The sequence below is a fragment of the Leptonychotes weddellii genome, chromosome X, assembly GCF_054177405.1.
Source record: "Leptonychotes weddellii isolate Sample4059 chromosome X, ASM5417740v2, whole genome shotgun sequence".
Taxonomy (NCBI): Eukaryota; Metazoa; Chordata; class Mammalia; order Carnivora; family Phocidae; genus Leptonychotes; species Leptonychotes weddellii.
The window spans coordinates 101,043,108-101,058,913 of record NC_138385.1 but is presented as its reverse complement, the minus strand read 5'-3'; the positions used below and the strand labels follow the sequence as shown (position 1 = coordinate 101,058,913).

At 53.4% G+C, this 15,806-nt stretch overlaps 1 protein-coding gene and 2 long non-coding RNA genes across 7 annotated transcripts in view; 2 read left to right on the top strand and 1 right to left on the bottom strand.

Moving 5' to 3' along the window:
- The window catches only part of TBL1X (transducin beta like 1 X-linked), a 208,543-nt gene that overhangs the window by 187,397 nt on the left and 5,340 nt on the right, over window positions 1-15,806 (top strand). For all 4 annotated transcript variants that reach the window (XM_081809201.1, XM_081809203.1, XM_081809200.1 and 1 more), the window contains 9 exons: window positions 414-546; window positions 1,040-1,181; window positions 1,871-1,934; window positions 2,032-2,129; window positions 4,625-4,685; window positions 9,340-9,461; window positions 11,604-11,678; window positions 12,025-12,152; window positions 13,776-13,941. In XM_081809201.1, the coding sequence (XP_081665327.1) occupies window positions 414-546; window positions 1,040-1,181; window positions 1,871-1,934; window positions 2,032-2,129; window positions 4,625-4,685; window positions 9,340-9,461; window positions 11,604-11,678; window positions 12,025-12,152; window positions 13,776-13,941 (989 nt within the window). The remainder of the gene's footprint in view (window positions 1-413; window positions 547-1,039; window positions 1,182-1,870; window positions 1,935-2,031; window positions 2,130-4,624; window positions 4,686-9,339; window positions 9,462-11,603; window positions 11,679-12,024; window positions 12,153-13,775; window positions 13,942-15,806) is intronic.
- On the top strand, window positions 4,693-8,191 carry LOC145717906 (uncharacterized). The gene is made up of 2 exons (XR_014141415.1): window positions 4,693-7,573; window positions 7,790-8,191. It is a non-coding gene; the product is annotated as an uncharacterized LOC145717906 (long non-coding RNA).
- On the bottom strand, window positions 6,740-9,345 carry LOC115943581 (uncharacterized). Of its 2 annotated transcripts, none has more exons than XR_014141411.1 (2): window positions 8,520-9,345; window positions 6,740-8,378 (listed from the first exon to the last, which is right to left on the bottom strand). It is a non-coding gene; the product is annotated as an uncharacterized LOC115943581 (long non-coding RNA). The 2 variants fall into 2 exon arrangements; XR_014141412.1 differs by having other exon boundaries at window positions 6,740-7,817.

The window sequence follows — 15,806 nt, the reverse complement described above, 5'->3', positions numbered from 1 at the left end:
TTACAGTCTTACTCGTACGTGGAACGTAAGAAACAACGCAGAGGATCCTAGGGGAAGGGAGGGAAAACCGAAGGGGAAATCATCAGCAAGGGAGATGAACCTTGAGAGACTCTTAACTCCAGGAAACAAACTGAGGGTTGCTGGAGGGGAGGTGGGTGGGGGATGGGGTAGCGGGGTGATGGGCATTAAGGAGGGCACGGGATGGGATGAGCACTGGGTGTGATATGCAACTGATAATGTGCTGAACTCTATACCTGAAACTCGTGACATACTATTAATTGGCTGATTGAATTTAAATTTTAAAAAATGAAATAAAAAATAAAAAGAAGGTGTCTCTAACACTCAGGTGCCCCGAGAATGCATTTCTCTTATATACCGGTTAGCCACATGTCTTTTCCTGTTTCCTGTGACAGATAATCATTCGAAACCAATGGAAATAGATGGGGACGTTGAGATTCCACCCAACAAAGCCACAGTCCTTCGGGGCCACGAGTCTGAGGTGTTCATTTGTGCCTGGAACCCTGTCAGTGATCTCCTAGCTTCCGGGTAAGGATGCCAGGCCGGGGGTGCCCCAGGGTCTGGGGCATCCGAGATGTTCTCTCCTTTCTGGAACTGCACCTTATGGAATACATGCTCCCCTCTCCTTGGTGTGCAGACCAAGACCTTGGGCTCTCTGTGCTGCCCTCCTTCCCAGGTCGTGAAGAAGCCCTCGCTCCGCCCTGTGTTCTCAGTGGGGTAGGGAGCAATGCAAAGATATTTAAAATTGCTAAGGGGTGCCCGGCTGGCTCATTCAATAGAGTGTGCGACTCTTGATCTCTCAGGGTTGTGAGTTCAAACCCACGTTGGGTGTGGAGCCTACTTGAAAAAAAAAATTAAGAGCAACAAAAATGGTGAGGCGAGAAACAGAGCCAGTGAGCGGGATCACGAAGACACGAGGCCATAGGCCAGAGCTAGCTGACAGAGGCAGCCCGAGAAAGGCTGACGGGCTTTGTTTGCACTTGAATGGGAAGCTGAATGCACGTGCGCTTTCCTTCTACAGATCCGGAGACTCGACGGCAAGAATATGGAACCTTAATGAGAACAGCAATGGGGGCTCCACGCAGCTCGTGTTGAGGCACTGTATACGAGAAGGAGGACATGACGTGCCGAGTAATAAAGACGTGACCTCACTGGACTGGAACGTAAGCACCTGCCACCACGCAGACCCGTTAGCAGCTCCAACTCGGCCGGCGCCCCGGCGGGGCTGTGTGGGCACAAACACAGGGCAGTGGGCCGTCTGTGAGCCCCCCGCCGCCCCCCGGGGCTGCTCTCCCGTTGCCGAGAGCGTCTAGCAAGGCTGTGTCGGGCAGACAGCCAGCTGGGTTTTCGGGGGCCTCCCATTCGGTCCCTGAGCAAGATGTGCCCGGTGGCTCCACGGATGAGGAGACGGAGAGGGGACGGGCAGCCAGGAAAGGGGACCGTCCGGCTCGCCGCTTGGCCGGCGGCTGTTACAGGCACTTACCCGTGGGAAGCATGCAGGCCTTCCCAACTCCTTTGGCGTTTGCCTGCCTCACAGACTGCTCTCTGTGTGCGAGCGCATTTTTAACAGCCACGGTCAGTGTCTCCAAGTGTCCCTGTGATGTTCCGGATGGCATGGTGCGGGACGTCGGCGGGGTGACGGGGTGCAGTGCGTTTTCCCCGTCCGCCCCGTGTCGCGGCAGAACACCGTAGGTCGCCAGTTCAGAGCAGCGGGGCCTCCCGTGGTCCCGGGGGCTCCGCTCCGTTAGTGTCTTGACTGGGAGCCGAGGCTGCCTGAGCCCCGGGGTCCGGCGAGGCGCCGTCTTGGCTCGCACCGAGCTGTTGGCGGTGTGTGTGTGTTTCTGGCCCGCAGAGCGACGGGACGCTGTTGGCGACGGGTTCCTACGACGGCTTCGCCCGAATATGGACCGAAGACGGTGAGCCGGGCCCGCCCGCGTGCGCCTCGCGACGCGATTGGCGGGGAGCCGACTGTGGCCTTGAAGTCAGCCGGTTTGTTCTTTCTTTACCTGACAGGCAACCTGGCCAGCACCTTAGGGCAGCATAAAGGCCCCATCTTTGCCTTGAAATGGAACAAAAAGGGGAATTACATTTTGAGTGCTGGTGTAGACAAAGTGAGTATTCGCTTAAAATAGGTCTCAAAAAAACAAATGTCTCTTTGATCTGTAGATGCTGGCTTACTTTGAATTTCTGGGTAACATCCTGGGTTTTTATGTTTTTGTGTTTAATTCTGAGGCTTTCCTTAACAACGCAGAAGAGCTGCTTTAGGTTTTGTTTTTGTGGTTTTGGTCTTACTGTTCGCATATAACACATACTCTCTCAACGTATTATACTGTTCCACAGACCTTTGTGCAGAGCCTCTCCCCCTCCCTTTTTTTGAGGTACGTCATTCAGCGATGGAAAGAGGAAACCCCCCAGTTGCATGTATCCAATGCTTGAAAAGCAAAGTGGCGTGGGATGCACGGGACAGAAACCTTTCCCCCACTGAGCAGTTTTGGAAACACAAACCGTTTTCTCTCGCCAGGCTTCTTTTTCCCTAATGCAGTGAATTGTGACTTCCCGTTGTGGGCTGCAGGCTTCTCTGAGAGCCGGAGGAAAGTGGGCCCGCCCACGAGGGGGCACATCCCTCGCGGGCCACGGGGCACGCTTTGCACACGCGTTGTGCCTGGACAGGGCTGCCAGGTGGATGTGACGGGGCCAGGTCCGAGTGGCCGCAAGCAGCCAAGGGCCTCTAGAAGCCGTGGGTGGGCAAGGAGTCAGCAGGTGCAGGCATCATGTGGCTCTGAGCGTGGCCCACTCTCTCTGGGTCTGCTTCCTCGGTTGCCAAGAGCCCAGGCATCAGGACCCCCAAAGAACGTGGAAGGAATGCTTACGTCATTCCTGAGACTCAGCAGGAATTGGAACTCCTTGCTTTGGAAAAGAAGTATCCTCGAGAAATGAAGCCGAAGGGAAGCAGAAGTGGTTTGTGTTTCTACAACTGTCGACTGGGTCTGAGGACTAGACTGTCGTGCGGTTTCCGAAGGGCTTTACGTTTTCATACTGACGTCAGGATCATTTGAAAACCTGGTTACATGACTGCTGGGTATCCATTCGAGTTCTACAGTGAATGAACAGTAATAACCAGCACCTGTCAACACTGTCACGGGCGTGGGCTAAGGTATTTACTCTCCGGCCGGTGACAGTGTGTGCCGACCCCGCACCAGAGGGTAGCCCTCGAGGTCAGTGAAGAGGGCCGCCGCACTCGCTCTCCCAAGCCAGTAAACCTTTCTTTCAAACCCGGCAGCCTAACATCTAATGTTGAAACGCACACGCACACGCACACGCACACGCACACACACACACACACACACACAACGTTGTCGGGTCCGTGGCTGCTCATCCGTACTGCTGACAGCATTATTAAAATATTTGTGCAAATGATCGCTGACCCTTAACCAAGCACTTTACCGTACATGTTGGCCTCTTCAGGGCTCCCGAGAGAGGAGGTGGGAGCTGCTGCCAACAGCCCCATTTCACAGGCACGTGCACTCACTTGCCTAGGGACACCCGGGTCCAGGGTGCAGGGCCCGGATTGCCAGTAACTTCTGCCCTTTGACCTCCACACACTTCCAAAAAGTTCTTTGCAGCCTCACCTGCCTTCTGTGCGGGGGCTCATTTTTATATTCCATTTTTGATTTTCCACCTTCCTCTCAGTCGTGACTCTACCGGGTGATGAGCCAGACGGCCACGGAAAATGCACATTTGGAATTCACTTTGTCTTTGACTTCTCCATGCTCTGCTGTTGTTCATCAACCATGGCAGGAATAATGAGAATGTTCTCGAAAGTGATACCCAGGGAGGAAGGGTCATGGACGGGGATGCTGGTGTTGACCTTCACTGCATGCTTAACCTGGAAGTAGTGACAGCAGGATATATCACAGTCTTAAAAAGCCTTTGTGTAGTTAACGAGTTGTTTCGTCCCTTGTATACTTAGCGGAAACACCCACTAGCTGATAGGATTACTGCTGTGGTGTGTGGCGTTGTGTCAGAGAGAAGTACTGAAAGAGTTCACGTAGTCTTTGCGTTGCCACATTTGGGAGTGGCTACGTTAAGAAAAGAGTTAGGATCCACCAAATGACAAAGTTAATTGGTCTAGGGGCACCTGGCTGGCTCAGTCGGTGGAGCACGCGACTCTTGATCCTCAGGGTTGTGAGCTCGAGCCCCACGATGGGTGTAGAGGTGACTTAAAATCTTTTTTTTTTTATTTTTAAAGATTTTATTTATTTATTCATGAGAGACAGAGAGAGAGAGAGGCAGAGGGAGAAGCAGGCTCCCAAGGAGCAGGGAGCCCGATGTGGGACTCGATCCCAGGACCCCGAGATCACGAAATGAGCCAAAAGTAAGAGTGAACACTCAACCAACTGAGCCACGCAGACGCCTTTTTTTCTTTTTTTTTTTAATGTAGTTATGAGAAAATTAAAAATGACTTTTGTGGCTCACATTGTATCTCTTTTGGACAGTGCTAGTTTAGAAGGAAGGGGGGGTTCACGGTCTTGTATGTTAAATTTTTCAGAGAAATCTTTCCATGAAGAATAGTTACTAAATTTTTCTTTTTGTTTGCGGAGTATAGACAACAATAATTTGGGATGCTCACACAGGAGAAGCCAAACAACAGTTTCCGTTTCATTCCGGTGAGTTTTTGTGTTGTTGTTGTTTTAATAATTCCAAATAGGAATTCATAGCCCTAGGAAATGTCCCTTAAAGTAATCGTGAAAACTTGCAGGAAGGAGTCCGTGGAATGTAGCTGGTAGGAAGGAAATGCATTTCATGGGAAGCCTTGTTCTTAAGCTTTGCAAGATACACGTGCCCTCAACAGCTGCCTGCTCAGAAGTTAAACACAGCAGTGAACCAAGCACAGAAGCAGTGTGGGCGCCTTCTTCCTGCTGTCTCAAGGGGGCTGCTGCGTTGGGGTTCCCTGCAACCACGCCTGGGTCTGGACGCTCCCTGGGAGGACTCCTGGACTCAGCGGATAGCTGTCCTCAGGGCTGAGAGGCATCGCTGCGGAAGGACACAGAGCAGAACCCGCAGGCAGGGGCACGTGGGGGGACGTCCAGGGCTTCCGGGGGTCCTCTCCGAGCAGAATCAGTCCACGTCTGATGCCCCCAGAAACGAGTTATGACAACACATGGGAAGGGTCAGCTACCAGGAAAACTCATTAGGACTCAGGGCCTGAGGTTTATAATTGGGGGCTGGTCCCGTAGGCACCCCTGCTTGGCGTGTGCCCCAATTCCGGACTCCCAGAAGGAAAGCAGGGGTTCAGCACACACCCCACTGTTTGCACAGTTTAGGCACAGGACACCATTATTGTCCGTTAGGCAGTGGTGGGAAACCTCTGGATGTCCAAATTCCCAGTCTCGGGCCAAGGACCAGCCTTGCCCGTGGGCACTCCTACGGAGAGCAGCGTCAGGCCTGTGGGGGTCCGTCTGCCCCGCAGACATGTGTAGCCACCGCTGTGGACCTCACCCTGTCCCTTTGTGTGTTGGGGTCCTAGCAGGTTACATGGGGCAGCCAGGGTTCTAGAGAGTTCCAATTACCCAGATTCCCACCTGCCACTTCACGCTCTGTGTAGCTCAGTCTTGTTGTTAGATGTGGCCTCTTAAGGACAGACGACCACCTCCCAGAAGGAATGGACTGGGATAAAGATTGGCTCAGACCTGACAGAAGGGAGTGGATGTTCCCTCCCTCAACAGGAAAAATCTCTTCCATTTTGAGGGAATCTAAACGTGCGGAGGGACTGTTTACTATTCTCAGGGCACCCTGACGGGGAGTTTGGGGTGCATGGTGATGGTCTGCATCCACGCGCTGGCCCCATGGACTCCCCTTGGCAGCACAGCCAATCTCCGTGCCCAGGGAGGGGCTCCACGCAGGGGACATGGGTCGTCCAGCGAGCCGACGCAGCCAAAGATTCCGTGAGGCAGGACTGGTTCCAATGCCCGGACACCAGCTCCACATGGTCCTTCAGCTGTGCTTTCTCCTGATCGGGGGGACCCTGCTGTTGTAGCTGGTACCCTGGTACTTTGCAAACATAGCACGTCTCTCCCGTGTGTCCTTGTAGCTTGGGGTGGGGTCCACACCGGATACACCCCTTGGGGTGCCAATGAATTTCGCTCTTAGTGTTGCTTTAATCTAACACCACTGATGATGTGGAAGTGGGTGAACGTATTCCAGAATGTATGTTCTCACCGGGAAGTAGGTAGGGCTCCAAACGCAGGTGGCTTGGACTTCCGACCTCTGTGGTGTGGGGCAGGGGAGGGTGTGTAGGTCACACGATATGTACGTTAGTGAAAACTACATGTTCACGTGGTGGACAGCCGTTACCACGGTCTAGTTCCAGAACGTTTCCACCACCCCAAAAGGAAATCCCTTCTCTTTAAGAAGTCCTGCTCCTTACAAGCCCAGCGTCTGGCAAGCCAGTCTACGTGGATCTGAGCGTGTTGCCAGATTACGACTCTGCTCCAGACAGCATCGCAGGGCAAGTAGCAAGTGACTGGATCCTTCCTGGTGGTCTCGCATTGTTGGCATAAATAACCAAAGTGTCCCGACCTTTGTTGTCGGGGACGATACCGTAACGGATTCGGAGCTCAAGAAGAGCAGGTGTGCTCACCCGTGTGGTTGGAGGGAATATCTGAAACAGAGCTCTGGATTCTACTTTTCAGAGAAAAAATATGCCCAAGATAAACATCAGTAAGATTCCCATGACACTTTTATTTATGGGGCGTCTGGGTGGTGCTGTTGGTGAAGCGTCCAACTCTAGATTGTGGCTCAGGTCCTGATCTCAGGGTCGTGAGATCGAGTCCTGTGTCAGGCTCTGCATTCAGTGCGGAGTCTGCCAGGGCATTCCCTCTCTCCCTCGGCCTCCGCCGTCCCCCCAAAAATAATAAATCTAAAAAAAAAAAAAAATTCATTTATAAAGTTTTTCAGCAGAATGTAATATTTCCCAAAGCATTTCTAAGACTTCATGGAAGGGCTCTGTGTCCCACTGGCCAAGAACACCACCCATGTGTTTCTTACATATTCTCACCCATAATTCTCACCATAATGGTGTATAGGTCCCCATCGCCGGTTCAGTAAGATCCAGGTGTCGTTTGCTCTTTTTCTTTTTCTTTAGCGTGAAGGAGAGTGCTAGAAACTGTTCAAGATGGTAACTTGAAAGAAAAGGAAGTGTGCTCTTTTTCGGAGCAAAACACAGATAGAGCTTATAAGGAGGACCGTTTGTCAGCATTCAGAATCTCCTCGAGTTGATGGGTTGGTCTGAGAAATTGCTTTGGCTCGTTAGGTTTTTCCCACGAACACCCGTTAGGGCCACGGTCTGTCACCATCAGCAGGAAGCGTTTCCTCGGAGGCTGACCGTGGACTACCACTCAGCAATAAGGAGCATGTCGTCAACAGACTGTTGGTAACACAGAACAGCCTGATAGATCTCAAGGGGTCTCCATCGGACCAGTCTCCAAAGGTCGCCTGCTGCATGACTCCGTTACCTATAACCTTGAGATGAAGAACTGTTGGAACTGGAGAACGCGTGAGTGGAGCCAGACCGTAGGGATGGTGCAGGGAGGCCTTGGTGTGAGTATAAGGTGGCACGAGGGGATGCTCGGTGACCGTGGCACAGGTCTGGATCTGCCTGTGCACGTGGCCGCTCAGAGCTGAGCTCAGAGCCGCTCAGAAGTGGCCCAGCTCCCCCCCGACACACACACTGTACCAGCATCAGCCTTCTGCTCTTGCCTCCATCCCGTAGAGCCGCAGAATGCAACTACCGGGGGAGCCTGGATCAACAGTAACATTGCAAAATTAAACTTAAAAACAAAACAAAAACACAAAGAAAGCCAGGCTGTGCCTGGAGTGCTGCTGACTGCTGAACCTCACTGGCCCACGTGTGGGCAGGGAGCGCATGTGGACCCCGAATCGCTACGCCCTGCCTCCCGTCGCTTACCCACACCGAATGGTGAGATCATCCTGGGGGCTCCGGGGCTCCTGGTGGCAGGGGCCCACTCACAGGGGGTCAGCCACCCAAGTACAGAGGGTCCCCCTCTCTGGATGGCGAGGGTCAGCGGATGTTAATTTTTACGACCAGGTGCTAGACACTGTCCCCAGAGCTGCCCCCCAGATGGTCCCGTTTGCAAGCGTACGGACCGCATGCCCTGAATGCAGAGGGCGGCCAGGAATTGAGGACTTCGCCGGCGCGGTGTCGTCAGCGACAGCAGCTGCGGTCGTAGCGCTCCGGCCCACGGGCTCATCCCCTGGCCAAGTGCGATCCGCGCCTGCCTTCCGCTGTGCCCAGGCGGGAGGTGGGCCGGGAACCGTGGGGCTACTGTGAAAACACAGTGCTGGGGACGGAACAGAAAGAGATGCTCTCGGCTTCTGAACAAGCCTGGGCTCGCTCTCCACCAAATGCTCCCACCTGCCAAGTGCACCCGAGGAAGGAGCGGGACGAGGAAGCGAATGGGACCCACCCTGCAGTTACCTACCTGTGGAAGATCGGAGGGGCCGTCTGATCACTAGCACATTCTGAGGAATCTGGATTCTTCTCCCGATTCAGTGCTGACTTGCCTTTAAAAGAAACACACGAGACACGGTTAGGGTACTGATCAGTCGATGAAGCCTGTGACGAGAGGATTGTAGGAACCTAACTCTCTTCCTTCTGTGTCAGAGCAAGGATGCTGCGTAGTCTGACGGGCGGTCTGGGGAAGGGGGGAGCGCTGGGAGGCAGAGAAGTCCATCACCCTCCCCCAAACCCTCAGCAGAGGGCCTGGGAAAGGCCCACGAGTCAGAAAGGGTGCTCATCATACGTCCTGAGCCCTAAGCCCAGTCGTGTCCCCAAAGGGTTAAGTCCCCTCCAGCTGATGGGCTGCATTAATGTGTTGCAGGAGACTTTTTAAAATCAAGATACTTGACCATCGGATATGAAATCTTTTTCATCTTGTCTCTTTTTCCCATCTAAAACACATCAAATCAGCCCGCCACAGTGCTATTTCTGGAAGCAGCAAGGTGTAAGAGGGGGCAGTGCACGTTCTCACGAACCCCTGTCCCCGCGTCGGGGCGTCCGGAGATGCCACAGGGCATGGCAGCCGTCACGGGGGTCTCTCCAGAGCGTCTGCTCAGCATCCCAGATGTGCACGGGCAGCTCTTTATGGACTCTGAGGGGAAGAGGCTGTGTTCACACTGGGCACGTTCTTTTAGTGTGTTACTAGAGAAGGCTTCTGGACTCTGCTTCTAGTTGTTTTTAAGTCGGCTGAGCGTGCGCCCCAGTAGTAAATGCCGCGGTGTCTCCGCCCCCCTTCCCTGCAGCGCCCGCCCTCGACGTGGATTGGCAGAACAACACTGCCTTCGCCTCCTGCAGCACCGACATGTGTATTCACGTCTGCAGACTCGGCTGTGACCGCCCGGTCAAAACCTTCCAGGGACACACAGTAAGTGTGACTTCCGATGATGGGCCCCTGGTTCCCCAGAAGGTGCTTGTGGCGTCGCTGGTGGCTGGATTAACCCACCTGAGGGCAGGCAGTGACGCCAGGACTGACCCTGGCCCTCCGGAGTCAGAGTTCGATTCCGCAGGAAAGCCTTTTTAACGTAGCTGTTAGGAAAATCTACAGGCACATATAGGAAAGGATGCTTACAATGAGCAAATAGATGGGGAACGTTGGCAGAGAAAGGAAAACTATATTCTTAAAAACAAAAGTCCAGTTTCGGAAATCTGAGACCCGAGGGCTATACTGTCTGATAACGACAGTCTTCGAGGGGGGGCCGGGGGTTCAGCAGCAGGTGGGAGACTGCAGGAAGGCTAGGGAACCTGAAGCGAGATCCCAGAAATGAGCCGATTGAAGAATGGATAAAAGCTCGAACAGTCTTTCTCAGAGAGGCTTAATGACCGATGGGCCGTACGAAGCCCTCCAGCCAGTATGTGTAATGGAGAGAGAAAAAAGAGAGAACACAAAAATCGTATGAAGCATTAATGGCCACATTTTCCTAAATTGGGGGGGAAATAGCAACATCTAATCCAAGAAGCTCAGAGGCCAGTTGACTTCTCATCAGATTCCTTAGTGTGGGGCTCATGAGGCTCTTGGTCGCTTTTCCAGACCAGATCCCTGGAGGCTCCAAACCCCCTCCCCCCGCAGCCCTCCTGGGACACCTGCCCGACTGACGGACACTGTTGTCTCAGCACCAGCTCACTGCCACGGGACTCCCCTTTTCCTGTGGCCCTCCAGGCCCCTGCTTCTGAAAGCCCAGGCATCAGCTCTCCTGTTACCATCTCCTTGTGTCTCTAAACCAAACCCCCTCTTTATTTTTCCCGTTTCTTCCTCTCTCCCCTAACCCTACACTTGTCCCCAGACTTCCATCTGTCCCACTTGCGACTTGATCACCATCGCACATTTTTAAATGGGTCTTCTCGCTGCTCGTCATCCTGCACGAGACACAAGCTAAATGTAGCTGAGCCTCTTTTCTTCCCGAGACCCTGTGAGCCATCCCTGGATGCCTCCTGGGAATTGTGACTTGCGTTGCAGAATCGGGGAGAGCAAACTGCATTGTGGGGAAGGAGCTGGCTGCACCCTTGGGTTAGCTGAGGACAGTCGGGGGTGCCCAGCTCCGCACTCCTGGGCCCTGAGAGATCTGCCCGTAGGGTCTCCTTTCAGCGGTTGCAGCCAGAGCTACTGTGGCCGCCTGCGCTGGCTGAGCCTGTCCCTGGGCCCCAGGTTCTCCTGGGGTCCGGCATCCGCTTTCTCGTGCACACGGGCATACACCCGTCTGTAGTCCAAGCCCTCCGGCCTCCCTTAGCTCACCCACTGGCCTGCTTATAAAGCAGGCTGCTTTACAAACGCTGTCCCTCGGGGGGCGTTGGCCTTCGTCCTGCATGATTCAGCCTCGGGGTCATCTGCTCCCTGGAACTGGAAGGCTTTTTGCAGCCTCATTCCTTTCTGCCACACTTGCAGCTGCCTGCTAGAACTTTCTACCTGCGCTGGATTGCACCATCTGGCTTGCTGTTTGCTCTGGATTTCCAGCCCCCTGCCCCACCTCGGGGATCTTGTTTATGGGTGTGTTCCTAACAGCTACCACTTGGGCGTTTCGATCCTGTCTTCAACCCAGATTAAACCTTCCTGTGTATCCGAGGCCTTAAATCGTTGCCTTCCACCCCCCCCCACGCCCCCACCCCCAGCACGAAAAGAGAGGGGTCTTGTATGGATTTAGACAGGAAGTAGCCGTGGTATAGAAAGTATGCAGGAAAAGGATTTTCAAAGTCAGTTTTTAAATTACCATGGTCTTTCTTACTGGTTTTCTGCCCTGCCCTGAATTTTATGTAAATTCATTTGACTGCCTAGTAGTGACTTTTTTTCCTTAGAGAAACGTCGATGAGCGGGTTACGTATGGTGTATGGCGTGCTTGTAGATGAACGTGGAAGGCAGAGTCAGAGAGGAAAATAAAGAGAAACGCGGCAAGTCCCTGGTTTCTCCGTGGAGTCCTTTGAGGTCCAGCCTCGACGAGGCACTGCTGCCCCCTGCTGGAAGGTTGTGGGATCTGCTCACAAGCCTTTCTCCTGAAAACCCTTTGCTCTCTTTCAGAATGAGGTCAATGCCATCAAATGGGATCCTTCTGGAATGCTGCTAGCATCCTGCTCTGATGACATGACGTTAAAGGTAGTGATGGGAGGACAGGCCGTGCAGTGCACAACCCCGTGGGCCCAGTCACTGCTCCTCCACTGATTAGCCCTCTCTCCCCATTTCTGACTCAATGTCGCTGTCCTGCAGCTACCTCCCGTTGATCCGTTGAGGGTCCTGCAGAGACTCCGTCCTTGCCCGTGGCCTTTCTCACAGGTGCACCCTGGCATGTTGCTCCCCCTCCCTGGCGGGTGACCTGCGGATGGGCCGGCCGCACTCCCCGCTGGGCGGCGAGCTTCCCAAGAGCTCACGGAATGAGTGCTCTGGAACCACTGCTGGCTGGAGAAATGGCATCTGCTCACATTGCTGCTCTTCTGTTCTCTAGATCTGGAGTATGAAGCAGGACACGTGTGTCCATGACCTTCAGGCTCACAGCAAAGAGATCTACACCATAAAGTGGAGTCCCACCGGGCCAGCCACCAGCAACCCAAATTCCAACATCATGCTAGCGAGGTAAAGCGCAGATGGCCCACAGCGCGGGCGTGGTTCCTAAAAGCAGCCGTGCTCCCTCCCCGCGGCCAGGCTAGTCACAGGGCCAGCAAGACTTCCTCGCGTCCCAGGAGAACGGGACATTTCACTGAGGTGTGGTGCAAACGTTTGTGTGCAGGTCCTTCCAAACTAAATGACATGGTGAGCTCGCTTTGAAAGCACCCACAAGACTCTGAAGTGACACCTAACTGGGGGTGTAAGGATGGTTTGAACCATGAGGTTGGAAGGAGGCACTGGTCCTATGTCCAGGCTGTGAGTACTTGGCTTTGGTGGAGGTTTTTGTTAAGACAGAGAAAGGAAACGGAGTTTAGTGGGGACATTGGGCTTGGTTCCTTGGTTCAACTTGCAGCAGCAGGTGGGGAGCGTCGTGAGCGATGACAAAGGGCTCCCCAGCTCTAGCCAGACCTGACCCAACCACTGATAGAGTGAACCCCCTGGGGCCCCAGCACTGGGAGGCGTGGGATGGCCAGTCAGGCCAGAACTGGTCTGTCCCAGTGCTCACTGGACCCCATTCAGGATGTAGCGTCTACTCTAGGTACTGTGTTTTCGAAAGAACATTTGCGGGGCGAACTGAAGAGATTCTGAGACTGAATGCCAGGGTAACTGGGGGTGCGGAGCCCACAGCCGGAAGCAGTGTGGGTGTGTTTGCTTCGCTTGGCAGGGATGGTTTGTGACCCGGAGCAGCCGTGGGCTTGTGCTCGCGGTGGTGGAGAGTGGGATTGTGGGCGCAGGCGAAGGTGGCGGCCTTCTGTAAGTCGGGAAGAACCTCCGTGTTCACCACGTAGCGGAGCGGTGGGCAGCCTCGCCAAGCAGTGAGGACTCTTGTTTGCTGCAAGTGCTCGACCCAGCGCCATCTCTTAGAAAGCACTGGAAGGGAGTCCTGCATCCACTGAGAGGCTAGAGCCAGAAGAACATGATGGTCGTAATTCCCTTATTTCGAGTAACTGTCCTAAAACCCACTTAAATTACTGAGCTAAAGAACACACTCCAGTCGGTTTTGATGGCCTAGAAGGTACTTGTGTTCCACGGTCCCCATGACGAGCATAAATGACCCTTCAGTCAGTGGTAGGAAGGGAACGTACCCGTGGAGGGACTGAGTGCCAGGCAGCAGCTCTGTGATCCATGCTGTTCTCTCACATGGGAAAATAAGCACACTTGCAGCGCTCGGCAGTGTGATCGCATATTCGGATGGGATTGTATTTTAATTCCTGTTGGTTTCAGTTTTATGCTCTCAATTTGCTATTTTCGCAAACTGTTGGTATCCTTTCAGTTGCTGACAATAGATGTTATCTTTTAAATTACGGGAGCATTTTAGAAAATGTGGTACATATTCTGTGCAAGTATTTATCATCCGTATCTGTAGGAAATGCAGGGAGAAGTTAATGTGGATATCAGCCTGTGTCCCTAATAGCCCCAAAAGAAAGGAAGGAGGGAAGAAAAGATCTGTTTGAAAACTATGGCCTTGTTTTCACTATGTCCAGCTCACATTTTGGAAAGAAGAGCTCATGATACCCATTAAAACATCTTAGGGAAACGGAAAGAAAGCCAGGTGTTTTTGTGGTAATGTTTTGTGTCCCGTCTTCTTAGTGCTTCGTTTGATTCTACGGTTCGACTGTGGGATGTGGAGCGCGGCGTTTGCATCCACACACTAACCAAACATCAGGAACCGGTCTACAGTGTAGCTTTCAGCCCCGACGGGAAGTACCTGGCCAGTGGCTCCTTTGACAAGTGTGTGCATATCTGGAATACTCAGGTAATCCCCACGCTTCCTGTGACCCAGTCCTTTCCAAAAGGAAGGCCCTATGAACAGTGTTTTCAGGGACCCAGGCTAGGAGCAGCCAGTGGGGAAGCTGTGCTTAGGAACGAGTTGCCCCAGATGATGGCTTGAAGCCAGCCCTCCTTCCCCGGGCAGACCCCAGCTCAGTGCTGCTGCCCTGTGCCCTGTCCGGGCTGTGGGTCCCCTCCCCAACACTTGCCCCGTCTTCTGCTTGTTCAGCTTCCTGGCATCAAACCACCTCCCTGCCTCATCCGCTTCTCGAGCACAGGCGTGCTCAGAGACGCGGCCGTCTGGAATCCGAGGTTGGGGGCGGAGAGGTGGCCCCCCATCCGAGGTTTCCAGGGGCAGCGGCCAGCTGGCCTGGGGCCAGCCCTGACCACCTCTGAGACCACCAACACCTGTGGCCCCACGGAGCCCATCAAGGAGTACAAAGGAGAGATGGTTTGCGGTGCTCATGCCATTTAACGATTCTCGAGTGAAAATATTTTATGTTTGTAGCAAAGGATAGGCCAAGAGTGGGTTGTCCTATTCTCAGAACTAAAAGGAGACGATATTTGATTAAATGTAGCCACTGTAGGTTTCTCTGGCCATACCTGAGGATCGCAGAAATCTGAATATAAAGATAGAATGGACAGGAACTAGTAGAGTACAGTGTTATCTTGGGCAGTCAGCTCTTGGTTCTCCTAATGGAAGGGAGATGGTGCTGTGGTAGGAGCCCTTGAAAATAGCCAGTGATCCATTTTGTTGGATCTCAGGATGGATCAGACGGCTTCCCTGCTCCCCTTTCCATATGACCTATCTTCTAGATTCCCTTGGGCTTGGTTGACATTCGGATGCATTTGCGTTCTCAAGTCCATGTTCCCCTTGGGCCAGGAGGTGGTGGGGCGTGGGCCAAGGTAACTGGCATTGGGGTGCAGGGGTCCACTGAGACCCCAGGCTTCCCAGGGACTGCCTTACATAAAACACATCCTCTTGCGGAAGGAGAGGCGATGGTGGGCTCTGCGTGGAGCCAGCCTGATGCCAAGCTGAGCCTCACAGCCAGCCCTAGATGGGCCTCCTGGAAAACTCACTCCAGGCACACCGTGCCAGAGTTCCTTCATGAAATACTTGCTGGAAATCATGCTGGATGGATTTGTAAAATAACATCGTTCATTAGGTGCCGTCTACTGTCAGAAACGTCGAATCATGATCACCCTCATTATCACCCCATTTGTATAAATCACAACACTCTTTGAGACATTTTTAAATTTTTATTATTATTTTTTTAGATTTTTTAATTTACTTATTTGACAGAGAGAGACACAGCGAGAGAGGGAAGACAAGCAGGGGGAGTGGGAGAGGGAGAAGGAGAAGCAGGCTTCCCGCCGAGCAGGGGGCCCGATGCGGGGCTCGATCCCAGGACCCCGGGATCATGACCTGAGCCGAAGGCAGATGCCCAACGACTGAGCCACCCAGGCGCCCCAGGACATTTTATTTTTTTAAAGATTTTATTTTATTTTTAAAGATTTTATTTATTTATTTGACAGAGAGAAAGCACAAGTAGGCAGAGAGGCAGGCAGAGAGAGAGGGAGAAGGAGACTCCCTACTGAGCAGGGAGCCCGATGCGGGGCTCGATCCCAGGACCCAGGGATCATGACGTGAGCCGAAGGCAGCCGCTTAACCGACTGAGCCACCCAGGCGCCCCAGATTTTATTATTTTTTTTAATAGTTCAGATATTTGAGAGAGGAAGAGAGCGAGCGAAGGAGCATGAGTCGTGGGGAGAGGGAGAAGCAGACTCCCCGCGGAGCAGGGAGCCCGACGCGGGGCTCGATCCCGGGACCCTGGGATCATGACCTGAGCC